The sequence below is a fragment of the Mus caroli genome, unplaced genomic scaffold, assembly GCF_978045245.1.
Source record: "Mus caroli unplaced genomic scaffold, Mus_caroli_1 scaffold_14, whole genome shotgun sequence".
Classification (NCBI taxonomy): Eukaryota; Metazoa; Chordata; class Mammalia; order Rodentia; family Muridae; genus Mus; species Mus caroli.
Genome location: NW_028227269.1, coordinates 108,578,836 through 108,606,040, shown reverse-complemented (window position 1 = coordinate 108,606,040; position 27,205 = coordinate 108,578,836). Strand labels below are relative to the sequence as shown.

Genomic DNA, 27,205 nt, shown 5'->3' with positions numbered 1-27,205 from the left:
TGCATTCATCATGGAGTCGCCTGGGATCTGATGGCACTGAAGTCAGAAAGAACCTGTACTGTTTGTTGCCTGGTGTGGTGGCGCACACTTTTAATCCCAGCACTTGGGAGGCAGAAGCAGGCAGATACCTGTGTTCAAGGCCAGCCAAGGGTACATAGTAAATCCTTGACTTTCTCCCCCACAACAGTTATTGTACCAGCTAGTCTTTGCTCCAGCTCAGCAGCAGCAGCAGCAGCAGCACATGGCTTCAGAGTGACTTTGTGGGCTGTGTGGTATCAACATTTTGATTTTCAGGAGGCTTGGGTCTCAGTCTTATTTCCTGCTTAGAAGATGGACAGTCTTCTCTGGCAATGTTCCCTGGGCAGTGCTCAGTGGAGTCACCTTACAAGCTTTTAAATATTCTCATTCCAATCATGCCTTAATGGGAGTCCAATTATCCTTGTTGGAGTGGAAGCTTTGGCTCAAATATCCCAACCAGGATGGAAATTAGGGCTCAGCATATCTGGGCAGGGGGCTCAGAATTGGTCCTACTGGCTTCCAGATGCCTCTGAAGTCATCATTAGTTTAAGGGCTACATCTTCCTACAAGATACATTCTGGAGAGAGAGATGAAGCAGACTTAGTAATGTCAAGACTGGGAATGCGCTCTCACAGCGTGGCAATGTTCTCACCTCTTTGGGGGTTGAATGACAGGTTGCCTAAGACCATTGAAAAACACATATCTTTATAATTCACAACAGTAGCAAAACTACAGTTATGAAGTAGCAACAAAAATAATTTTATGGTTGGGGGTCACCGTATTAAAGGGTCACAGCATTGGGAAGATTGAGAACCACTGATGTATGAGTGGAAGGTCCCCTGGACCTCTGCCTTTACACTGTTTTTTTTTTTCTTTTCCCTCATCACATTGTCTGAAGGAACAGCAGAAACGTCTGTTCCCACCTGCTTTCATTACAGACCCTTTGGTCTAATAACTGGTTTGTTAGATATCAGTTTCTAAAATTACACATTGGAAAGCTCTAGCTCAGCCCAGCTTGTATTTGGTGTTTCCCACAAGCACAACACAGGCTGATTTGGCCTTGAACTGGATATGATCAGGAAGACATTAGGGAGAGAAAAAACTGTATTCTAAGTTTCTTTTATTTTGAGACAGAGTCTCACATAGCCGAGTCTGGTCTTGAACTTCTGACCCTCCTTGCCTCAGCCTCCCACATGCCAGAATTCCAAGTGTGGGCCACAATGCCCAACAAATTCCAGTTTCCCACCTACCACCACTCACAAGGTTCTTCAGAGAACGTGCTAACCTGGGGGGCTAAGGCAAGAGGACTGCTGCATGTCTGAAGCCAGTCTGGGCTATGTATTCAGAACAGCCTAAGCCACAGAGCAAGACCCTGTCTCAAAACCAAACCAAAATAAAATCCCTAAAAACATAATGCTGTTGTTTGCAAAAAGCCATGAAGGAGACGGTGTGCTGAGGCAGGAAGGGTATGTAGCTTCCCTGGTGTAGGCCAACCTCTCTCTCTCTCCTTACAATGTGTCCTTCTTAAGCCAAACCTCAAAACACCCCCTCCCCACCCCCCTTGCAAAGAAGCCAATGGTAACTGAAGGGTGAATTTCAGTTTTCTGGTAGTGGAATCCATTTCTCTCCAAACGAATCATCTCTATCAAGCATTTAACTGGGAGTGGAATTTCTGGTGATTTTTATGTTTCATGTTAGTATTAGCAACACAAAGTCAATGAGAACAGAGGCTAATGTGTTGGTTTTCCAAGGGGCTGAAGTTTGACTTTGCATAAGTTTACACAGCAACAATATTCCTGAAGCACTGTGAGAGGCAAGAACAGACGTCTGGCCCCGTGTGGTGGCGCATGCCTTTAATCCCAGCAGAGGCAGGCGGATTTCTGAGTTCTAGGCCAGCCTGATCTACAAAGTGAGTTCCAGGACAGCCAGGGCTACACAGAGAAACCCTGTCTCAAAAAACGGAAAAAATTTGTGCCCACACCTCTCCTGGATGCTGAGGCCTCACTGAGAGTTCACTGAGAGGTCCTGCCCACCCTACCCTCTGCCTGGAGTATTCATACACCAGCTCATGATTTAGTGGGCGCTTCCACAGCTCGCCATCCTTTGAAGGTGGTGTCGAGGACTCTTGGCCACCACCCCTGACTTGGTGACTCCAGCTCTCGGGGATGGAGACACAGAGCTTCTGTGTGGCACTCGTGGCTCTGGTGGCTATCAGTCGCAGCCCACCTCTGGTCAAGAATCCCTGTGCTGTGGGCCGTTACCAAATGTGCTGACTTTCTCCGGTTTCAAGAGGGGAGGCCGAGGAGTCTCAGGGAGTTTCCACCCAGCCTGAGGAAGCAGTACTCCTAGTCACTACCCCAGACCTGATGTCTTCTAACCAGTGAGGTAGATGCTTGTGGTAAGGGTCCTTTCCTCAAACATTTGTAACCAGCGAGCCTCAGAGCCAAGGCACTCAGGAAGCTACAAGGCCTGCACTGCACAGCTCCCACCAGAAGGGACAGACATGCAGAGACATGTCCAGAAGGGACGGACATGCAGAGACATGTGATAGGGCCAGGGTCACTGACCCAGAGGATACCCTGGCTGCAGAAACATGGACCAAGCACGGCCACAGCGAGGATCCTCTCACTTTGTTTCTTTTCCACAGGCTTCCAGAACAATGCTGTGAGGAGAGTGACGGGCCAGCAAGGCTCTCAGCTCTTCTCCCAGCATGCCCGTCTGCCCTGCTCTCTTAGTTGGCCATCAAGGTAGAACTCGGTTCAGTTTCTCACCTCTGGATTCGGGTCCACACTGCCTCGTCGGAAAGCAAGTGCTGTGCACCAAAAGCCGCTTCTGCCCTTTCCTTTTCTCTCTTTCTGAGACAGGGTTTCTCTCTCTAGCCCTGGCTGTCCTGGGAGCTCACTCCATAGACCAGGCTGGCCTCGAACTCACAGAGCTCTACCTGCCTCTGCCTCTGCCTCCTGAGTGCTGAGATCAGAAGCCTGAGGTAGTATGGTGGCTTTCAGGATCGGCTTCTGGAAAGGACCTAGACCAGGAGCTAACGCATAGCTGATGCTCATTAGGGGGACACAGGGCAGACACCTGCTTCCCACCTCAAGCCAGTGTCCCTGGAGTGGCTGGTCCCTGACCTGACAGTAACAGCATGTCAGAACCAGACTGCTCAACGCCATGGCTAAATTTAGTTTCATAATGAGCGATAAAATTCACATGTTCTTTATTTAGTCCATATAATACACCATTTTAAAGAGTTCTTTAAAATTAGATAAAAGAGCATATTAAATGGCAAGTGCATGAAGTCTTTCTTCATAAACAATGTCAAAACAAAAAAGTTTTGAATTACAAAATGTTAAAAAATATGTCGGTACTTAACGGTTCACTAAAGCATAAAGTTACAGGTATTTTCTAAAGAAAAATAACTGTGCCACTTAACCTATTTTTGCTGTTTCTATGAACTTTTTTTATTCTGTACATAGGACATTTTGTACAAAATACGAAGTCTACATTTTTTTATTACTTATTACCGTAAAACAAAGATACAATGTATGTACAATGTTCAAAGGAAGCCATACAAAGCCACACTAGAAAGACACTTGAACTGTGACATCTCTGGCGCACAGACACATTTTGGAAAGAGTGAAGGTGCCAAACTAGAGCCATATGAAGAAAAACAGTCACCCGTTTATTTTCAATGTGGTACTTTTTTTTTGTTTGTTTTGAAACCAGTCTGGTACAGAACCAACAGTGTCTTAACAACATACAAGCTGAACAATTAGCAGGGGAATCCGAGTACTAACTAGGGGAACCTCAATAGGCCAAAAATTTAAGTAATACTCTTGCCAAAGAAAATTAGTTTCTCTCAAAACATTTTTTTCTTTTCTTTATTGGCGAATGTTTGTCTTCAATAAAGAGCAGAAATAAAACCTAGAGCAGAAGATGCTCCGCCGCGCCGAGCTTTGCACAATCACCCGTAGACTGATAGCATGCTCTTCACGCAGGGCAAAGGAGCCTCTTGGGACCTCTCACCACACCCGGAATGCCCCACACGTCAGGGATATCTGAGACTCTACCAGCTAAAGACGAGAGTTCAAACAGTGGGGTATCAAAACACAGAGACGCTGCTTTATACAATAAAAGCACCCTTTTTCCCTCAAAAGGAGAAGGCATCTCAACTTTTTTTTTTTTAAATTATAGATTTCATAATGGTAAAGTGGATAGGTACTTGTCAAGTTTCTCAGGAAGTGTTCTCACCCAAGCGGCCAACCTGTTCACCCTCAGCTGAGGCCGCCTTTCTGACTAGCCGTGCTGGCTCTCCCTCCCTCCACACGCCCTTCTTCCCCCGCCACGGGGCACGAGCATCCACAGCACGAGCATCCACAGCCATCTAAGGGGACCCAGAAGCCGGCTCCATGGCCGCGAGAGAGCGATGTCTGATCTCACCACCTTTACACAGACACCCGAGACCACGGTTAAAACCGGATTTTAAAAGAAGCCCCATTTTTTTTCTTTTTTTTTTTTTTTTTTTTACCGTATCTTATGCATCAAGACATGTAACACTGAGTTATATATGTGCTGGAGACAAGAGAAGACTTGTCACTGTTTCAGAGAGCAGTACACATTTCAAGCAGCTTTCGAGCAGGATAAATAAGTCAAAATACTGGCCACCCTGAGAGGAAAAGACGACAAAGCACTAAGTTTAAGGATGTATCTCCTCGTGCTAGCCCATCTAAAACAGAAGCTTAATTCATGCAAGAATTCTGGGAAGCCCGGAGCAGCGTGTGGAGACCAGTGCGGACGCGGGCACTGCGCCTTTCCTCGCCAGCTTGGGGACACGTGCTTTTTCCAACAGAAAGACAGGCTCATGGAGGGTGCCCACGCAGTGTGGCCCACAGTCAGGCCACAGGCGGCTGCAGGCTGCACTAGGCCAAGGGGCTGAGTTTACTGTCACTTTCTACAAATGTGGAATTCTTAGATCCTGTGATCTTTATCCACTCGAGAGCCTTTGTTGAAGGACCATGTGTAAGTAGGTGAAAAACTGATTCTGCAACTAACATGAACACGTCATTTCAACATGGCGGTTCTCCTCAAGGTGGGCTGAGGAAGCACTTCTCAGAGCTCTCCCTTGCGCTGAGGTGGAACCCTGGCCTCTACCACAGACTATGAAATATGGCTTTCGGTAGACATTAAGGTAAGCAGGACATGGTGACCGTGCCATTAACCAAAGGAAAGAAACACTGTGGACGGATGGCCCCAACACTGAGGAAAGTTGGCCTCTTTCCCGGCAGGCAGCTAGAACGGGAAAGCGAGGAGCCATCTCTGAGAGACCTAACCAACCACCATGGGCGGCTGGCACTGCAAGCGTGGGGACAACGTCAGGGTTGTAAAGTCTTAAAAGGGAGGAGACACCTTTTACCATGTGCGTTTGATTTGCGACATCGTCCATGTTACCACAGAATCCGTATTTCAGAGGACCACAGGGTCTAACTGGGTCCGAGAAGATGACAGTCAGGGTGCTTTCCTACAGCTCTGACTTTGGATCTCACTCAGGGCTGTGCTGGGGTGGTGACAACATGGTGGGGACACTGTCACCAATTCCCCCAGCCCCCTGCTTGGCCAGCAGGGCCAGAGAAGCCACCATTGTTTGAACTCCTAATCTCGAGCTGAGGCGGACATGCATTATTGCCTACAGAACGGGGTCAGAGGAAGCTTTGACTTTGAGTGTAACTGACTGGTATGGCACACACAGTATGTCTTTTCTACAGCATCCAGAAGAGAACCGACAGGCCCAGCTCGGCGTGCTGCTCCAGACGCTAGCGCCCGTCCTGGGAGAGCAGCTCACTGGCTCTGCAGTGAGCTTCCAAGGCTTTCTCGGTGTGGGGGTCCTGAGGCAGCTCGGACTTGCGGCGCAGGAGGGGACGATCCCTCTTCAGCTCCTTCTGTGCCTGGAATCACAAATGCAACGCAGTTGGCTATGCACTAGGCTCACTGGAGGAGGGAGTGCGCTTCCGGGTTAGCAGTTAGAGGAAAACACAGGGGAAACAAGGGTCACAGGTGTGCTACAGCCTCAGTGGCCACAAGGAGGAGGCCATTCTTATTCATTCACTCAACCCTAAGCACTGTGTAGTGACCAGGGTGCAGCTCGTGGGCAGGGCTAGCTGTGGGCTTCTACAATGCTAGAGTTTGCAGAATTCTCCAGGTGTTAGACTCCCCTAAGTACCTCCCTCTCTCACAAGACATCACCAATATCACCTCATGACCCTGTGTCTGTTAGACAGTTCAGAAAGGAGACATTGTCTTTTCAAAAAGGGAAAACAGAATGAGAAACAGGAAATTCTAAACGGTTTTTTTTTTTTTTTTTGGTAATACCAGGTGTTAAATGTGTCACACAGCTGGAAAAACAATGTATTCAGAAAAGTCATCTGACATGGAAGTTTCTACTACTGAGTCTAAGAAATAAAACATTCCTTTTCTTTTCCATTCTCTTTCTGAAGTTTAGGAATCTCCCTTTAGCTGGATTTAGACTGTGTGTGCGCGCATGTGCACATATGTACATGTTTTGAGACAGGATCTCATTATGTAGCCCAGGTTGGCTGGCCTTGCCCTCATGGAAGTCCTTCGGCCTTAGCCCCCCAGGTGCTGGGTTATGAATACCAGGCAGCACGCCTGGGGATTTAACTAACTACATCTGTAAAGAATGTGGCCAGGAAGGGGTGTCAGGGCTGAGCACCCACTCATCTCTCAGGAAGGCTGCTGTGTTAGCACCAGCACTCAGAAACACCAAAACCCCTCAGCTGTCCACAGGCAACACGCCATGGGCCTGGCGGCCAGCAGGGCTTTCGGACCTACACTGCTTAACCCCAACGGTTTTCCTTTCCACTCAGCGTCTCCAACCAACAGAGTAAACCTTTGTGGTGTAACCTAGAGAAACCCCATGGTTCGAAACCCATCACGTGACACAGAAGAAACCCGTGTGAAGGGATGCTCTGCGTGCAGATGCCTGGCTTCCGCATGCTTTGTGGAAACTCAAGCACCTGCCGAGCCACACACGGAAGCCTGCGTTTGCCGTTTCCTAGCAGGGTGGTCTGTGGGTCTGTCTGCCTGTAATCATGAACAGCAGCAGTGGGCTTAGTGTACCACCCCAGGACTGTTTCCAGAGCTGTCACTGGAACCTGGACAGTCAACGTGGCAAAGGCAAGCTTTTCCATTCTCCTGCCTAGACCCGTGGGAGATGGCAGACCTCACAGTCCCCATACGGGCGGCCACCGCTCACCACACCTGTAAGAGTGCATTCACTGGAGCCGGGCGTGGTGGCGCACGCCTTTAATCCCAGCACTCGGGAGGCGGAGGCAGGTGGATTTCTGAGTTCGAGGCCAGCCTGGTCTACAAAGTGAGTGCCAGGACAGCTAGGGCTACACAGAGAAACCCTGTCTCGAAAAACCAAAAAAAAAAAAAAAAAAAAAAAAAAAAAAAAAGAGTGCATTCACTGAAGGCCATGGTAGTTTCACATTTGTCACCTCCCCTGCCTCAGCCTACCAAGTGCTGAGATCTGGGGTGTGCACCACCACAGCAGGCACCCTCAAAGTGCTTTATCTTGAACCCATTAGAAACTCAGGTAAAATTCTACCCTGAATTTTTATGTCCGTCATGGTGCAAACCAACATTTTAAAACACACAAAATGTATAATGACCTATGACACCGCCGTGTCAGAAAGAAGACCCCTTAACCGAGGGGCTATAGGCAAGTCCTTGGAGCTGTGACCAGTGAAGGCAAACTGTAGAAAGTGAACTGATGGGAGATTCTGGACACACATGAGAGGCCTCTCTGCTTAGCCCTACAGACAGATGCAGGAGGCAGCGAGAAGAGAAAGCACAGAGGAGCAATGAAGGAGACAGGAGGCAGGACAGAGTGAGACACCATGCAGATGGTGGTCTAGGATGAGTAAGACTTGGGGAGAGGCTGTGCTGGCAGCATGTAGGCAGGGGTGGGTGGGCGAGGGAGCAGGGGAGTGCTGGCTGAGCCAGCGCTGTGTGAGACACAGGAGCCTAGGCGCTCTGGTGCAAACAGCCAGTGCCAGAGGTCCTACAGGGGACAAGGGCTGGTGCACAATGGCTCGTGCCTCCTTCACTTGAAAGGGCACTGAGTTCAAACTTTAGAACTTAATTTGAGGCTGAACTGATCAACACTACTTTAGCTGTCTTGCCCATCACACGCTGTGATATCATGGAGACGAGGGAAAATACTTCATGTTCGCCATGGGACCCACCAGGCCATGGGACCCAGCACGCTTTGTAGACACAAAGCCTTAAGCATACTCTATGCATTCTCCAAGGAGTACCTGCGCTGCCCAGTCCGTCTCTACACCTTCCTGACTTGCGTGGCTGTCATGGCTTTTCTCCCGACCAACTGTTAAAATGAAAAGTGTAAACATTTAAAGCGCCTCTGTTATCCACGTTAGTCACAGGAAACTCACACACTTTTTGGGGTGGTGGGGAGGGTATTCTATATAGGGTTACAAAAGTTCCACCAAAGAAATCCCAACAGTGGTTCTAACAGGCCAATATGTTACTGAATTTCTCTACCCCTCCCCCGCTGCATCAACCCAGATCCTCTCTTGGCACTAGTCTCCTGTCCCCAGTTTCCAGCAGGACCTCCCAATCTGTCCTGACCTGTCCTGTCTGAGGGCCACAGAAAGTGTTCACGCCACCAAAGCCCAGACCGTAGTTTTTTAGCTATAGCTTTATTTGCTTTTCGAGCTGGGGTCTTGCTGTGGAGCCTGGGCTAGCCTCACACGTGCACAATCCTGCCTCAGCTTCCAGAATGCCAGGACCATAGGCCTGGGCCACCGCCTCTGGGACTTGGTACGTTCTGCTGTCATACAACCAAGAGTTTCAGGAGCCCAATTCCAGATGTTCTCAAGCAAAGAGGAGTTTATCATTTCAGACATTACCTATGAGCCTACAGCTCAGAAACACCTTCATCTAGACAGTGAGACTCAGCTGCGCACTGGCTCAGTGGTTTATCCCACAGACACTGGACACTGAGCAGTGTTGTCTTTTTCAGATGTTTCAACTATTCTAGGTCCTCTGTGTTTCCTCAGCCACTTACTTTAGTTTCCCCCCTTCTTCTTCTTTTCTTTTCAGACAGGTATTTTAGTGTCTTCCTCTTTTTCCAAGACAGGCTCTTTACTAGGTAGTCCAGCTGCCTTTAAACTTAGGATCTCCTGCTCTGTCTCCACTCCATACAACTTCAGAACCGCTTGGTTTTTGAGCCCGGGGTGATCTCTGAACTTGCTATATAGGCAGAGATGACCCTGACATCTTGGTTTTCCTGCCTTCACCTGTAACCAGCACTGAGGCTTCAGGAGGGCATCAGCACGCAGGGCTTATGCTGGGCTGGGAGAGTCAGGTCTTCCTGCACATGAGGCAAGCGCTCTAGCAACAGCTCTATCCCAGGCTTGCCACTTTAAGGGAGAAAAAGCCTGCTGGATTCTAATGGATAAGTTACTCTGGGAAGAACTGACTTCCCAGTGCCAGGCATCTCCTGCCTCAGGAGCTCCAGCCACAGAGCTCTCAAGGTGCACGGCTGACAATTTAGTAATGTCAATTACAGGAACTTTAACCGGCTGATGTCATCTCGAGAGTCACACAGACAGAGAGCAGATGTGTCATGGGAGCCTCTCATGGCAACCCTGCCAGGGCTGCTTAGAAAGGGACCTGTCACAACCGCTGGGAGGCCCCGTGGCTCCAGAGCCCTCCAACACCAAAGCCTGCCTTCTGCGGCGTTTTAAAGGTGTAAGGTGACTTTGGTTTCTGTTCTTGTTCCAATTGCTGACCTTGTAAAGTACGGGGCATAAGTTATAGTGAGTAGTGACCAAGGCTGAAGGATGCAGCAAAGGAAAAAATTCCTTTGAACCTTCCAATACTCAGTGTGTGGTAAATGCCACACAAGTCTTCAACTTCTAAGTTTTCTACAGCCCGAGTGTCTTAAAATTGAGTAAAAGGTCACAAATTCGCAGGTAGGAGGCTTCCCCTCAGCCAAGGAATGCGGGGGAGGGGGGATCTTAGACAAGCCACTCAGTTGGGCTATCATTGGCAAACCCGGGACTGTAGAGTCTAAGTGGAAATAAAAAAAGATGACCTTATTTCCTGTTAAAGTCACAAAGAAATCTTGGAGGAAAACTGCCTGGTTAGAACACAGGAAAACACATGGGTTTCCCTTCTTGTCTATCCCTCCCTCCCCCTGGCCTTCTCTTTCTTCCTTAATTCTTTTTCAGGAGGGTCTCACTGTGTGGCCCAGAATGGCCTTCAACTCACAATTCTCCTGCTGTGGTTTCTGGAGCTCTGGGATTACAGGCCTGAGAAGCCACACCCAGATGAGCTCGAGTCATTGCTAAGAAAAAACATTATGAGCAAAGTGTGGAGTTCAACTAATTGCTGACAGTCAGTAGGTCAGTAGGTGGCCACTGAGCTTCTCCATTGCATTTCTAGTGCGCTCATTTATCCATTTAAACAACATTCAATTTAAACGGAGGGACATGGCAAGTTCAGGGGCTGGGCCTTCCTTGCTCTGCACTCTGACAGGTAGTCTAGGACTCCAAATCAGACAACCATGTTGCAATGGGGGAAAAGAAACAGCCACCATCATCTCTGCTTATGTTATTTACACACGAGACATGGCCTGCCAGAGCACTGTTGGCAGCAATTGTGAAGAGATGCAACCTCTCTTCATTCCAGGCCTTGGAGTGCTTCTGTGTGCTATTCTGGGACCACAGCCCAGTTCAGAAGGTTCTGGTTCTGCAGGTGTGGCTGGGGGAGGCTTAGCTGGCTAGAGTGCCCACTCTCGGTAACGCTCCATCCTGTTTTAGCCAGGTGATGGGTTATCTGAATCAAACAAATAGATTAGAGAATCCTTCTGTGTGTTTAACTGAGCTCCACAGGACACCACGGGCAGAAGGGAGCAATGAAGGATCCCCCGTCCACATCCTAGAATTTGAGTACTAATGTCTAGGGACTCTTTCATTGGTCAAAGGGGGCTAAAGGTTACGAGTCAGAACGGCCATCACCTCCAGGTCCATTCAGGGCATTGCTTACACACGCTCGGAACAGGGCGCATGCCCAGAGGAACACAGAGCAGCTCAGCGGATCGCCGTCTTTAAACCTTCCTGTGTATTTTCTCAATTTGGTAGAAAGAGATCTCTGGTTAAAAAATGCTCTCAACCATTGCACCGAGTGCTGTGTTGTTGGAATAGTTGCTGGCACAGCCCTGGCCTGCCATTGGGCCCCTGGGTCCTGAAGGAAGCCAAACTTCCCACCTTGGGTATCCTGGGAGGTGCGGGGCGTAGCACCTGCTATGAAGAACGAAGGGGAAGCGTCTGTGCACCACAGCAGGAGTGAGAGGGCTGCAAGGGGAAAGTGAAGGGCGAGATGCTACGGCAAAGCTTTGCTCTTGCTCAAGCTAACATACAACAGCGAGGAGTTGGGTTTCTGTTGCTAAGTAAAGCAACAAACTGCGGGCACGCACTAAATTGCTAAGAATGTTCCTAGCAATCCGATCGCTCAGTGGAACGTGACGGCCCCGTCAAGCACGTCTGTAGCGGGCTTTGCCCTGCTGGGCTCAATGCACCTTTTACCTGACGAGCCTCGTCGCTCACTGTCTTTTTCAGCATCTGCACATCTTCAAACTGAGGCCCATCTGTCTCCATTGCGACCGGAATGCTCACGGCACTGGCTTGACTATACACTGCATACTGCAATGCAAAGTATGGAGTCACTGTCCGTTAGGAGCTGGGTCTGCACTCAGGGCCCTCATCCTGCAGGGGCTGCTGGCCCACTGACCTGCTCTGAGTCCCTCTTCTACAAGAAACCACGTAGTGGGAGACACGCTTGCCTGCTTGCCTGCTGATGAAGCCCTTGGGCTGCTGCCTGTAGGCTGCTAGAAAGGGGCTCACCCTCCTGCAGTCTGGGCTGTGGGAGTGACCCTTGCTAGCCGGCCCCATGATCACTTCTACGTTCTCTTGAGTTCATCTTTAGACAGCCAGCTTATAGCCCTTTGTATCTCTGGGCCAAAACACTCAAGGGGGACTGTCCGTAGCAGAAGCTGTCACCCTCCTTCACATCCACCTTGGGGTAGCTACCCCCAAATTCTTCCCTTCATTCCATGTCCCCAGTATTTTCCTAAGACCATAAACCTTTCATCATAGCCCAATATCCTAAGGCCACCTAACATAGCCTGGTCTACTGCTAGGATCCCTCTAACCTGCCCCTGGTGTCAGGCCTGCTGGGTCTTGGGACCCTGTGCTTAGCTTCCCTAACCTCTCTGCTGTGCTCTCTGTTCCCTATGATCTGGGTGCATCAGGCAGGGTGTAATGGCAGGTAGCCTTCTGCCTGCTTGAACCACTGACTTCAGGCTTTGTGAGCAGAGGGACATAGCCACAGCTTGTAGGCTGCTGACTCCTGCCCCCTTTGTGGTGAGGTCAGGGAGGGACAGAGTGTCTGCTGCAGCTTGGGGGTCATGCCCAGTTCTTCCCTTGTCATATAGGTGCTGCCAGGAAGCCCCAAGCCTGGAGGGGAAGCAGAGTCTTGTGTTTAGACTTACCCCTCCTGGCCAGCAGCTCCTCTGCTCAGCCTCGTCCTGTTCTTAGTTCTCTAACAAGCCGCTTCCTGGTCACTAACCACGTGTTCTGTTCGCCTTACCCTCCAGGCTGGGTACTGGCTGTAACCTGGCACTACCTGCTATCTCGGCAGCCTCTTCCCACATGTTCCAAGGGTCAGCTCCCCGTGCGCCTGGCCTTTCCAGCACACCATGCTGCTGTTGACATAACTGAAGAGCTTTCTAAACTGCAAGTCTGTCTGGGTCACTCTGCGCCTTCCATACATGTGGAGGGATAAAGGTAGACAGACAGCATCTGCCCTCTCTCCAGTGTTACCACAGCTACTGCAGGGCCAGCCCTGAGTCTCTCTGGTATTTTCTAACCCACCTGGGTCTTGGGCCATTGCCTCAAATGCAAACTGAGTGACAGGCCTCCCTCAGCACAGCACCCTCACTGGTCCTCGCCTCATCTCAGTGCCATTTCTTTCTGACCCTCCTTACAGACATGAGCCACACTTTCTTCCGAAATCCAATTCGGCCAGAAATCTCCACTGTTGCTTCAGCATACACAGCACCTTGTCCTCAAAGTCACGTGGGGAGGGACAGAGAGGAATGAAGGTCTGCTGTGAGACAGTACCAAGGACTGTTCTAAGGCAAGTGCGCCATCTTAAGATTCCGGGATAAAGCCGGAGTTTCCACACAGCTGTACATGAGTGGAAAGGACCCCATGCCCACGGGCTGTGCTGGCTCACGGCAGATGAACTGCCAGTTGGCACGGCTTTTCAACAGGCAGCAGCTCATAGGAGGGCAAGAGTGTACAGGTCTCCACATGAGGTGTGGACCTGGGGCTTCATCCCCACCACAGCCCAGGTGCACCTGTACCTCAGAGAATCGTTTTTCACTCACACAATATCCCAGGGGAAAGCAGGGTGTGTGTGTGTGTGTGTGTGTGTGTGACAGAGAGAGAGACAGAGAGAGAGAGAGAGACAGAGATGGATAGAGATGGACAGAGACAGAGAGAAACCTGCGCATACAGGCATGCACTCACGCAGTAAGAGTCAGTCTGGTGGGTTAGGAGAAACAGATACGTGCTGGATATAACCAGTGCTTTAGAATTCCACACAAATCAAGTGGCATGGAAACCCAGGAAAGTGGCTATAACTGCGAAAACATGCCTTCTACCAACTTCCTGATCCTTCTTCCATTCGCTCTGAGCAGATGAAGACACTTGCTTGGTCTGTAAAAATGAGATTTGCTCTGGGAAGACATCTCCTCAGACGCTAGTGAGCACAGTGACTCACTGGTAACCTTCCTTTGGATAGTGAAGCGCATGCGCACTCTCACCAAGGCTGACACGATCTGGAGACCCCTTAAAACCCCAGATAACTACCGCCACACTGAGTCATGTAATGCCAAGTCTAAGTAGAAACTAGAGAAGGCTTTTTCTCTCAAGAGAATGAGTTCTAAGGTGTATTTCCAGCTCTGAAGTCTTAACACATGAAGTATTTTCCATTTTAGAGACAGCGTGTCATGGGGCATGTGGACGAGACTCTTGACTGTCACAGATGGTTCACACAGTGGTGGGGGTGAGGACAGTGGGAATGAAGGTCACCAAAGCTCCAATGCCAAACCCACCACAGCGATCATCAACAGGTTGTAAGAGCGATCAAAAGGGATAAAGCAGAAAGCTTTGTCGCGAGGCCGTGGCGACCCCAGTGCTGCCCCCGTAACACTCTTCATTTGTAAGTGGGAGCTCTGTGCAGTTTTCTACAGAGTGTTTCCATCTTCTAGGCAAAGTGAGCCTTCCAAGGCTCTCCACCGGCCAGATTACAAACAAACAAACAAACAAACAAAGCTCCAAACAAAGCAAGGCCACCAGTGCAATGCCAGCAAGGCTGAGTCACCTGAGTCACCTAACCCTGCCCACACAGGCTTTTGCCAAGTTTTAAAACAACTGCCGGTGCTTCTGCCCACTCTCCACATAAGCTCTGTCCATATGTGCAGACCTCTGTAATTAAGCTACAAGCCTTAGAAGAACTTCTCTATAGCATGTAAAGTGCTGCCAGGGAAATGTGAGCGACTTGTTTTAGGTGGAACCGCAGATCCGCAACAGACTGTCATTAAGTCTCCTTTCTTCAAAGGGATGCAGGCTAGAATGCTGTCTCATAGGAAAATACACACTGATATCTTCATATATTGTTTTTATTAAATGACAAAGATTAAAAAAACCCACATCCAACTTACATAATAATTTATGTACACACTTAATACACACTTCTCAACCAAAAAGAAATACACTGTTTAGTAAGATATTTTCTTCCCTGGAGAGCTGAGAGAAGCCTGAGAGATCTTAGTGTGGAGAAGGTCAGACAGTTCATCAAGTGGCTGTTATAATCAGACACACGCAACAAGGAGAAAAGAAACACCCAGTAACATGGATCATTCAGAGCAGCAGAGGCAACACCCCAATAACTGATCATTCGGACCAGCAGAGGCAACACCAAAGAGCTATGGCTGCAAAGCTGTCCCAGGCTCTGCCAGCCTAAAAGCCAACCCTGGACAGAGGCTGCTGAGTCACCTGCAGCTCTGACAGACATGACCATCTGCCTGGCTTCGCCTTGCGTGAGCACACTGCATCGGCTAGGGTAGAGGGACAGTTAGTGTGAACAGGGCAGAACTCAGTTAGTTTTCAGCATTCTTCATCTGCCTCCCCCTCATCTGTCTCATGGATGAGAATAAAAAGGAGGAACACGGTTCAAGCGACAGCAACTATGACATCCGAGCAAGGAAGGACATTACAATCTTAGAGGTTACATCCTGGTGTTCTTTGTACCACATCACATCTTACTTTTAAAAAGAAGAGAAAAAGAAATCGATTCTGTGGTAAAAGTTACGTGTGGCAAATAAGTGCTTATACAAGAGGAAGTTACAAAGTTGGAAAGTGTTTTATTGCGGACATTTGCACATACAGTGTTAGTGACGTTGGCCTCCCTTCCTGGGGTGGAGCCAGGCCCTATCTCATCAGACATTCACGCAAAGCCTCAACACTCCCGAGTTACTCTCTTTTTTAGTACCTGGGGATTCGCTTTGGCTAGATTTTCTATTTTAACCCATGCTTCTTCTCGCTCTTTCATTTTTAGCTTCTCTCTGAAAAACAAGAAAACATCATTTGTATTAGAGAAGAGTCGCACTCAGGTAGGTTAGGGGGCGAATGCAAGGAGACACCAGTGCCACAGTCATGTTTTCCTGTGCTTTCTGGTCTTCCTCCACGTCTCACACCATGGCTCTCAACACGTGTAACGTGAAAAGAAACCTAAAAACTGGCCAAGAGTGAGACTAAAGATTCCTAAAAATTAAAAATTTAATAAGACTTTAAACATAGCCCTCCCTTCCCCATCCCCTCCAAGTTGGTCCAATGTTCCCAGCTTGGCTGCCTGCCTGCTACAGTCTATACCCACTGTGCAGACAAGTCTGCAGAGGAGCCAAGGAGGCCAGAGCTGGTACCCCGAGGTGACAGTATTCCAAGGGGGACCAGGGTTGCTTCTAATTCCATCATTAGATGCACTGATTTTTTCATTCATTATTTTTTTTTTAAACCCTCTCTAGGAGTGGAGGAGGCACACGGGAGAGCTGGCTTCTTAGAGACTTCTACCACACTAACTCTGCCCTGGTCTGCCGTGGCTCCCTGTGGCTCTGCCACCCTGTGCATTGAAGACACGCCTTCTGTACTTTACCCAGGGTACTCTGCTTCACGCCACCTGCCCTGTTATGCCAAGGACTTGTTACAACCATTGCTGTATTACCAGGAACCAAAACAGAGTGTGACATGCAGTCACAACTCACAGAGCATCTAAAAATTGGGGAAATGGTGGTAGCTAAACACACATCCTATAGTTTGTCCACTATAACCACTTTTAAGTGGCTAGTTAAAAATAAAATCTGCCAATGGTTCACAGTGGGTTAGGAGGAGTAGGGTTTTTTACTTCTTTGTTTCCTTTTTCTTTAAATAGATAGGGGCTCACTATATACCCAAGCCTGGCCTTGAACCTGGAGCAATCCTCCTGCCTCAGCCTCTGGAGTTGGGGTTATGGACTTGTGTTGCTATGACTGGTCTAAAAAGTGACTTACTTAAGTAAATAAATAAACTGGTTTTTTTTTTTTTTTTTTTTTGGTTTTTTGAGACAGGGTTTCTCTGTGTAGCCCTGGCTGTCCTGGAACTCACTTTGTAGACCAGGCTGGCCTCGAACTCAGAAATCCGCCTGCTTCTGCCTCCCAAGTGCTGGGATTAAAGGCGTGCGTCACCACGCCCGGCTATAAGCTGTATTCTTATTGCGTGGCTGTGAGATGGCATGAGGGCAGAGAACAGCTCCGTGGAGTCTCTTCTTCCCATCCACTTTTACACAGGATCTAGCTCAGGTCATCAGACTTGTACTCACTGAGCCATCTTGCCAGCCCCCAGAGTGACCTTTCATAACTAATGAATCACATGACTATGCAAACAGCCTAGGGACAGAGCACAGCTTCTGGAAAGGCGACTTGGGCAGTGGAAGGGCAAGGACCCTGGCTTCAGACACATGCCTTTTGGTGACAGGTTTCCTAAACCAGAGCAGAACAGGGTTGTTTTGCAAGTTCAAAGTTAGAGTGACTCTGCAGGACAGACAGAGGCTGTGTAATACTCAGGAAGCTGGGTGAGGAGCCACTTACTTCAGTTTCTCTGCTTTGAACTGCTGGGTGCAGTCATCGAAGAGTTTTTGGTTCATCTCCATGAAGAGTTTCAGGGCGTTGTATATCAAGCCATGTATTGTCCTGCAGAGCGAATGCCAGAGTGAGACGCCCACACCGGGTCCTCCTCATCCTTCCCTGCCTCCTCTTGAGCCCCCGTCGTCCTTACCTCTGAGGTCCTACCTCCCCACAATAAGCTCACTTGGCTCTAATACAGTTGCTAGCTCTGACTCAGTCGCTTCTCGAGGCAGGGCTTAGAGGCACCTGTCAGGCCAGGAAGTCCACCTTCCTAGTTAACAGCAGGCAAAACCACTTTGCCTGAAGACAGACTAGAAAACGTGCAGTCCTGAGAAGAACTCTGAGTAAGTTACTCAGGAGGCAGTGACACAGAGACTGCTTCGGATGCTCCTCGGAGGAGAGGGACGCAATGGCATTCACTTTTGGCTAAAGTGGAGTACAAGCTCAGCTTCCAACCCATCTGGCACCCATGGGGAGTTCCTTGCAGGGTGTCAGAGAGCTCTCCATGGGTGAACTGACATCCTTTTTCTCTGAAGTGAAATGAAAGGAGGGGGGACAGTCCTCAGGCCATTTAAGACACCCGTTCTTCTCTTTCACACTCTAGGTAGTGCCCACAGTAGGGTGGCCATCGAGTTTAGTGATGGACTCCTCTGATACATCATGGGACTTGAAGGGCCACCTAAGGACTGAGTTCCAGCAGGACTGAGTCCTATGAACTCTGCAGTGACCTTGAGGCTCCGGGAGCGGCCTGGAAGGTGCTCAGATACAGGCCCTATGCTGGCTTGGCATGGGTTTGAGGAGACAAAACAACCACAGAGGTCACAGGGACAATCCATACTGAGGCTTAACTGAAAAACTCATAATGAGCCGGGTGGTGGCAGTCCCACACCTGTAACCCCTGCACTGAGGAGGCAGAGGCAGAGGCAGAGGCAGAGGCAGAGGCAGAGGCAGAGGCAGGCGGATCTCTGAGGTCCAGGCCAGCCTGGTCTACAGAGTGAGTTTCAGGACAGCCAGGGCTACACAGAGAAACTATGTATCAAACCAAACTAACCAAAACCAAAACACCCCCACCCCAACAAAACAACAAAAGTCACAAAGAAACGGATGTTCATCTAAAAAGCTGATGCATAACTGCAGTCACAGCAAGGCATGCACTATTTAAAGGTGACCAGGAGCTAGCGTCCTCCAGTTCCTACTTGTTCCAGTGGGTCTTTGAGTTGCGGTATAAGGACGGAAACATGATGGGCAGAATCTTTGCTGCGTTGTCACTGATTAAACTCATGATGTACTCGTTGTTCCAGTAATAGAGCGCCCGCTCGGCCACCTGCAAGACAGGGGTGCACAGGTGTTGGTGACCCGTACAGAGGTACAAGGCAAACATTCCCACTGCGAGACCTGTGAATACAGCGAGTTATATAACTGGATCACACAATTACCACCAATCCCGTCAATTCTAACAGTCTAGGTTGTGACACTGAAGAACAGTCAATGAAGAGGCAAAATGAGAACTTAGGTATCAAGAGGACACACTGGCATTCGCTTCTCCATTTATTCAATAAACATTCATGAGACCCAAAGCTGGATGTGGACACTCGGTGAAAGAGATGCGCGTGTGCATGGATGCCCCAGGCAATGGTGTATGCATGTGTACATGAACACACACATGAGGAGGCCAGAGGTTGACACTGCATTCTCCTAAATCGAGTAACATCTTAGCTTTCAAGACAGGGTCTCTCATGGAACTTGACTGGCTGGCAGAGACTCTCCTGTCTCTGACCCCTGAGTGCTGGCTTACAGGTGTGGCCAGGTGATGCACACTCACGCAGGTCCTCAGGTTTGTGCAATGAGCACACTGTCGGGCCACCTCTCTGCAGCGGCATCCCTCCCCACTCACTTCTGCTTGCCCTATCTGAAGGAGGTTTCTCGTGTGTACACCGCCCACTTAGCGTGGACACAGGCAGAGCTTGGCTGGGAGTAGAAAACAGAGATGATAACCGATTTTCTAGAAATGACAAACGATGCTTGGGCAAGAGGGTTGTCTGTAAGCATGGAGGCTGTGTCAGAGGCAGACCCCGTGGGAGAGATGCTGAGAGCAAGGACAGCAAGAGGGTCAGGAGTTCCCAAGGCGGCAGAGCCACGTCTTGGGGCCTGTGGGCCGGCCGGCCCTGCTCTGGGTGGACTGTGGAGCTGGGCCTCCTCTGGATTAGTTACATGTTCCCAATGCAGAGAGCTGGAAAGCCAGGGAAAGCGCTCACAGCCCCCCAGCCAAATCTGCAGCTGCCCTGCTCTGCCTCTGCTCTGCCTGCTGTCCTTCACAGTCAACGGGCACACACAGGTACAACCTGAAGAACCGTCAGGTCACAAAAGGGAACGTGGCCAGTCCTGTCCCAGTACAGTATTCTATAAGCACAGCCAGCATGTGGTGTGGTGGCCACCTGCAGAACCTCAGAGCTGAGCAAGACTGCCACCGGAAGCCTTGAGTGAGCGGGTGAGGAAGGAGCAAGCTCTTCAGAGAAAGTGAGGAGAGCTGAGCTTTGCAAATGGGGAAAAGAACACAGACAGAAATACAGTGTACATTTGTTTTTGCTTTTTCTTTTTTAAAAAGGGCTATCGAGGTGGCTACAGGTACTTGTGACCAAGCCTAATGACCTTAGGTTGATGCCTGGGACCCACATGGTTGAAGACAGCTAACTCCTCCACACACACATGCTGCAGTATACACTTGTCTCCACCCATGCCTCTCTCTCACACACACACACACACACACACCTTACTATAGCTCACACCGAGTCTCGCACCCACCCGAGCCTTCCACGCACTGGGAATAAGGATGTGCTATGGTGGTCCATGAATGACAGGTAATTTTTGCTTAAGAGTTCAAGACTTTCTTTCTTTTTTTTTTTTTTAAAGATTTATTTATTTATTATATGTAAGTACACTGTAGCTGTCTTCAGACACTCCAGAAGAGGGCGCCAGATCTCGTTACGGATGGTTGTGAGCCACCATGTGGTTGCTGGGATTTGAACTCTGGACCTTCGGAAGAGCAGTCGGGTGCTCTTACCCACTGAGCCATCTCACCAGCCCCTCAAGACTTTCTATGCTTTCATTTTTGCTTAATTTTTTTAAAACCTATGTAGTTTAAGTCAATGTACAACTGATAATCTCCCTGTCTCCGCTCCCGAATCATGGGAGCTACAGGCGTGTGCAATCATGCCTGGCCAATCCCTTAACCTGAAATTTTTTAGGAGATCTCTTTATTCTGTGTCTATGCTATGGTGGGGCAAACCCTGGCAGCCCCGAGCGAGGACAGCATGAGAGTGGCTCTCTCCTTTCACTATGGGTCCTAGGGATCTAACTCACTGTCAGGTTTGGTGGCGAGTGCCTTCACCCACTGAGCCACTGTGCTGGCCCTGAATTTTAATTTATCGTGTGTGCACGCTTGTAAGCATGTGCTATGATGGGCATGGAGGTTAAAGGTCAACTGTGATTCGGTGCTCTCCTCCCACCCTCACGTGGGTTCTGCATCCTGAGGTCAGGCCACCCAGGCTTGCTCAGCAAACGCCGTGTCGTCTTTTTTCATTCCTTTCTGTTTTGAGCCAGGGTCTTACTGTGTTGCCATAGCTGTCCTGGAGCTCGAAACGTCACCCAGGCAGGCCTTGAACTCAGAGACCATAGAGAACATTTAGGTACCCATAAATATTTTTGGATATAGTAGTTCAACTCTCGTAAGAAAACAGAAGACAGGGTGCTTGAACTGAAGGCTCAAATTACAAAGTGTTTTAGTTTTTAACACAATTTTGTTTTTCTTGAGAACAGCAGCCAGCCTGGCCTAGAGCTTGTGATGCTTCTGCCTCAGTTCTGGCGTTAACTGTGCTCTCAGGTGATTAATATCATGCTCAACCACAGCCTGCGTGCTCGGCACTCCTGCATGCTTGCCCCAATTCAGCGGTGCTGCCGCCGTACTGGCAGGCGCTGGTTCTGACCAATGTGGCATGGTATTCCATTCAGATCTCTTCAGCGTTGGGCCCTTCATGAGGATAAACAACCTCACTCTGTCCTGTCTACTCGCCTTCAGAGTCAGCTTGCACCAGCACACGTAGTACCCATGTATACTTTTGACTTATCTTTCTAAAACATACATAGTTTGTTTCATGCGTGTGTGGACTGTCAGGCTTGGCAGCAGGTGCCTATCTGCTGATCCACTAGGCTGGGCCCTTTCCACTTTCCTAACAACTTGGAGTTGAGAGGTGACTGACTCCTCAGATGCTGTCTCCTCCGCAGCCACCATGGCTTTGCCTTAGGCGCAGGACAACTTCCAGAAGAGAAGTGACCAAGATGGCCAGGGAGTGAGAAAATTAAAAACAGAAAAGGCACAGGGAAAACATCTAAATATTAAGAAAGAGCTGGCCACATATTTCTGGAAGGTTTTAGAACTGATCCGAGTCAATGGGGACTGGACTTATGGGGAGGCCCCTACAGGAAAGGGTGAAGAGTCTCGGCGGCGGATGACCTGTGCTGGGCTGCTTTCCAAGGTTTATAATCCTTTAGTCACAATCCCCGTCAGAGGTGCCTCTGCTTCTCTGGGGAGACCTTGGCTGTCCCTGTACACTGTACCCTTGGCTCATGGGGAAAGGCACAGTGTGCACAGGCGGGGAGAGCAGGCCTGGCTCACTCACCTTCGCTCCCCCGGGAACTCGGTCAATGCCTTGCAGGCTCCCTTCCTACCTGGGCTTGTTCTTCCACATGAAATTTTATCAAATTTGACACACAGTAGCACACACCAGTAATCTTAGCGCTCTGAATCTGAGACAGGAGGATCATGACGCGAGGTCAGTTTCAGCTATAAAGCAAGTTCCAGGACAGTCAAGACCACACAGAGAAACCCCATCTCAAAAACCCAAACCGGGGCTGGAGAGATGTCTCTGTTCTTCTGAAGATCCCGAGTTCAAATCTCGGCAACCACAACCATCCATAATGAGATCTGGCGCCCTCTTCTGGTGCATCTGAAGACAGCTACAGTGTACTTAGACATAATAATAAATAAATCTTAAAAAACAAAACAAAACCAACAACAACCCAAAAAACCCAAACCAAAGGCTTCTTCCAGCAACTGTTGAGTGTCTAACTTTTCACCTAGAAGCAGGCCTTTGTGAGCCATGCCCACTCATCCTGGAACATTGGCTAGAATGGTCTTGTGTAGCAGCCACGACTGTTGTGTCCAGAATACACAGCTCCACAGCTGCCCCCTCCCACCCCCCGACTTCTGGCTCCTACAACCCTTCTGTCTCTTTTGGGGCTTCCCCGAGCCTTGGAGGAAGACAGTAGGGCAGAGATGTGAAGGCCAACACTCTAGTCACTTACTCTGCACTTGGCTCATCTGTGGTTTTGTGTTAGCCTCTGTCCACTATACAAAGCAGGCTGTCTGACAGGGGTGGGAGCAGCACTAATCTAAGGGTACAGAGTACAGTGGAAGCCCGTAAATCGCTGTCAGTTTAGCAAACTGATGGCAGTAGGTTCTCCCCAGGGCCTATGAACACTCTGGCTTCTGGTTCCGGCACAGGTTTACAGTGAGATCCTTCTTATCGGCAGGCTTTCAATCCAGTTAGATAGCTGTAGGTCATCCCTCAAGACAGTCGCGCCCTTACTGTCCCTCGCTGGGGGAGTAGTTACTGGAGCCTCCCTAGCACCTTGCAACACTATGGAAACTGGCAATCAAGAAGCTTCCAGCCAGTCCCAGCTTGATTTCTCTAAGTCCTGTGACCAGAGTGCATGGTGTCACCAGCAAAAGGGTCTCAGCCCCACATTCCGGTAGGCAACTAAGTCGTCTGTAGCCGTTGCTGTAAAGAGACACCACATGCAAGGCAGCTTACACAGTGAAGCAACTGAAGGTTAGAGTGCATGGTGATTAAGGCAGGGAGCACGGCAGCAGGCAGCAGGCAGCAGGCAGGCAGGTGAGGTTTTGGAAATCCACTCTCGTTCAAACCAACATGGGAGGGCTCTTGGGCCGCCACCCCCCCCACCCCCACCCCCCCGCAATAACTTGAAGGAGGTATCTCATGCTTGGTTTTTGTTCAATAGTTAATGGTTTCTGAGAGAAGTATTAATCTCCCCATGCAGAGAATTTCTAATTAAACTCTACACCCCACCCCAGCCCACCCCTCCCCACCCTCAGATAAAATAGGTTTCCATGTCCATAGGCATTTTTTCTATCTCTGGGGAGGCTCGGGTCCTCACATACTCTTGGGGACTCTCACACCTGCGTCCTGGCTGATACCCAGAGTGGGGTTGAGGAGATACACAGAGTTGTATACGATAACCACTCATTCCTAAGCTTTGGAAACACAATCTTCCTGTTCTAGTTCTAATGTAAAGTGACCATGGATGTTTAAAATAACAACAGCTCAGGCTTCCCAGTGCTATAAAGAATGCAGTGGGAAACCTGTTCAGGGGTTCCTTCTCAGCAGAAGCAAACCCGGCCTTGTCCCCAGCAGAGCTGTCAGGCTTCCTTGTTTTAGGTCTGCTGGTCCCTTGACTTCCTTCATAACTCTGGAAAGGCTTTGCATGGGAGGGCCTCGACACAGAGAGCAGTCTCTCGGGACTGCTGGTCTCTTCACGCAGTCCTGGGGTGCTCAGCTAGTTTCATGGTGGCTAAGCAGTCATCGCTTCCAGGGCCACAAGGTTCTGCTGATCATCACATCAGCTGGACACAGCAGAAGGTGTCCCTGGAAGGAGACACAGCCAAGGCAGCTCAGAGAACTTGAGAGTAGAAAGTGGGTAATGGACACTAGCTTCCCAAACTGGATTTTAGTAGTAAAAAATAAAAATTAAAAAAATTTAAAAAAATATTCAGAAATATTAATTTTTTTCTTTTTCCTTCCCTTTCCCCTCTTTCCTTCCTTCCTTCCTTCCCTCCTTCCTCTTTCTTTCTTTCTTTCTTTCTTTCTTTCTTTCTTTCTTTCTTTCTTTCTTTCTTTCTTTCTTTCCTTCCTTCCTTCCTTCCTTCCTTCCTTCCTTCCTTCCTCTTTCTTTCTTTCTTTCTTTCTTTCTTTCTTTCTTTCTTTCTTTCTTTCTTCTCTGTGTACCCCTGGCAGTCCTCAAACTCACAGAGATCTGTCTGACTCTGCCTTCTGAATGCTGGAATTAAAGGCATATTGCCCTCCACTGCCAGGGAGAAATAGTAACTTTTTTTAAAATTTTTTTTATTATTTTTTTTTTTTTTTGGTTTTTCGAGACAGGGTTTCTCTGTATAGCTCTGGCTGTCCTGGAACTCACTTTGTAGACCAGGCTGGCCTTGAACTCAGAAATCCACCTACCTCTGCCTCCCGAGTGCTGGGATTAAAGGCGTGCGCCACCATGCCCGGCTAACTTTTTTTTTTTTAAAGAGTTATTTATTATTATAACTAGTTACACTGTAGCTGTCTTCAGACACACCAGAAGAGGGCATCAGATCTCATTCCCGGTGGTTGTGAGCCACCATGTGGTTGCTGGGATTTGAACTCAGGACCTTCGGAAGAGCAGTCAGGGCTTTTACCCACTGAGCCATCTCCCCAGCCCTTAACTTTTTAAAGATGTAAAGAGATACAACTTTATATGTCAGAAAGGAAGCACCTTATGAAGAGAGAGATCTTCAGAGTTAAAGGTTTGTATTGTTGAGGTATTCATTGATTCAGATAACTCAATTATGAGAAATTAGGGTCCTATGAACCTAACAGCACATCGCCTGAATGCAGAGCTTTGCAGAGACAATGTTGTCAATCACAGTGGCTGAGAAGAGTGGCTTCAGTGAGCAGAATAGGGGCCAGAAGTAAAACTACCCAGAACTAAGATTATACTTTATTTTTGGGTACCGAGTCTCTCTAGAGCCCAGGCTGGTCTCAATTTGTAGCAATCCTCCTGCCTTAGCGTCCTAAGTACTAGGATTACAGGAATGAGTCACCCCATCTGGTTAAAATTTTAGCATCTAATTCTGAAGTATATGTTAAATAAAAAAATTTGAATTCCACCAGTCAATCCCAGCAGGACCAGAGCATAAACAGCTTCATGTAGAGAAAGTCATTTTGACGGGAGCCCCCGGCCCCACCCCCGGCCCCGGCCCACATACCTGGAAGTGAGGGCTGGAAACACACTTGGCTAACTGTCGAAAAAGAGGTTCCATGATCTTCACAAACTCTGATGGTTCAATTACATCTAAAATTTCTTCTAATTCATTTAAGAACATTACTTCTTTTGGACTGTGAGTCTTTGGCCAGTATTTGAGAAGTGCCATTACCACCTACAAAACAGTAACAGCAAACAAAGTGATCTCCCACAGGACACCAAGACACGCTAGGGTACTGGTTCTCAACTTGTGGGTCACAACCCCTGCAGGGGTCGCACATCAAATCTCCTGCATATCAGATGTTTACATTACAATTCATAGCAGTAACAAAGTTACAGTTATGAAGTAGCAATGAAAAACATTAAGGTTTGGGGTCACCACAACCACAGGAACTATGCAAACCAGCTGCAGCATCAGGAAGGCTGAGAACTGCTGCCCTAGAGGAAGATGACATCCCCACTGCCAAGCATGACACACGCGAGACGACAACGGTGAGAATCATCCCCACGCCTTTTCTCTCATTAACAGTCTAGTTTTGCTGGGCAGTGGTGGCGCACGCCTTTAATCCCAGCACTTGGGAGGCAGAGGCAGGCGGATTTCTGAGTTCGAGGCCAGCCTGGTCTACAAAGTGAGTTCCAGGACAGCCAGGGCTACACAGAGAAACCCTGTCTCGAAAAACAAACAAAAAACCAAAACCCAACAGTCTAGTTTTATATACTTTAGTGTGATCCATCCCCTCTGACTGCTCTAGAATGGAAGCAGTCGGTGTTGACACTGCTCACAGCCTTCAGACGCATGCACATTGCACTTCTCAGGTTAGCTGACTGCTTGTCACACAGAGTTTACAACTTTGTTAAAACACATCAAAAGCATGTTGTCAATCTCGCAGACGTAAGTCCGCATGCACCGACGGACGGTGTTGGACCTGAGTGGGGTTCACGATGCTCTCCCTGTGTGATTACCCAGAGCCCGAGGATGAGTACTGGGGAGTGCTTGGTCAGGAGGAAGCACATGGCAGCCCAAGCTTCCACGCGGAGCAGTGCTACCGTGTTTGAGGCCCAGGGAGTCAGATTATAAATTCACAGTGCTTTCCTAGTCTGTGGCTACTGCACGTTTCTATCTTTGCCTAAGTCAGAAAGCTACAAGGAGTGCCTGCTGGGCAACTTAGAAAGATGCTCCTCTATGCTTTCAAAATACGTTACCAAACTACACCTGCACAAGATACTTGACTTGGTTCAACAAAGATGAACTACAGTTTAGCCATCAATTTCTAAAAAGTGCAATGAGCACCAGCAGGCCTATCTTCATAAGGGCACATGTGTGCACACACCTGTGCTCACACACACACCTGCTCACACACACACACACACACACCTGTGCTTGCTTACACACCTGTGCACACACACACCCATTTGTACACACCTCCTGCAAACATACATCTGCTCACACACCTGCCTGCTCACATACCTATGCACACACACCTGTGCACACACATCTGCACAGGAACCACTTGTTTCTCTGAAGCAGTGTGAGGCCTTGTCTGTGAGGCAAGATGGAAAGATGAAACATGAAAGAGACAGGAGAAAGGAAACCCTCATTTTGGGACTTAGCTTGAGTTTCCCATTGTTTGAAGATTTAAGAAACCTGAAGAGAACTTACAAAGCCAAGGCTGTCTATAGAGACCACTCCTTTGCCTTTAGTCTTTAGACTTCAAACACGGAAACTAACAACAGACTATGCCTACTTGAAGTCTGGAGGTTGGA

The 27,205-nt window shown here is 48.8% G+C and overlaps 1 protein-coding gene across 10 annotated transcripts in view; it reads right to left on the bottom strand.

The window, feature by feature from the left end:
• Positions 1 to 3,215: 3,215 nt before the first annotated feature.
• Positions 3,216 to 27,205, bottom strand: part of Ppp2r5c (protein phosphatase 2 regulatory subunit B'gamma) — a 148,809-nt gene continuing 124,819 nt past the window's right edge. For 2 of the 10 annotated variants that reach the window (XM_021179517.3, XM_021179521.3), the window contains 7 exons: positions 25,446 to 25,616; positions 18,541 to 18,668; positions 17,309 to 17,410; positions 15,679 to 15,751; positions 11,639 to 11,762; positions 8,352 to 8,419; positions 3,216 to 5,957 (listed from right to left, as the gene is read on the bottom strand). In XM_021179517.3, the coding sequence (XP_021035176.1) occupies positions 5,826 to 5,957; positions 8,352 to 8,419; positions 11,639 to 11,762; positions 15,679 to 15,751; positions 17,309 to 17,410; positions 18,541 to 18,668; positions 25,446 to 25,616 (798 nt within the window). In that variant the 3' untranslated portion in view covers positions 3,216 to 5,825. The remainder of the gene's footprint in view (positions 5,958 to 8,351; positions 8,420 to 11,638; positions 11,763 to 15,678; positions 15,752 to 17,308; positions 17,411 to 18,540; positions 18,669 to 25,445; positions 25,617 to 27,205) is intronic. The other 8 variants (XM_021179520.3, XM_029484948.2, XM_021179519.3 and 5 more) reach the window with 4 other exon arrangements.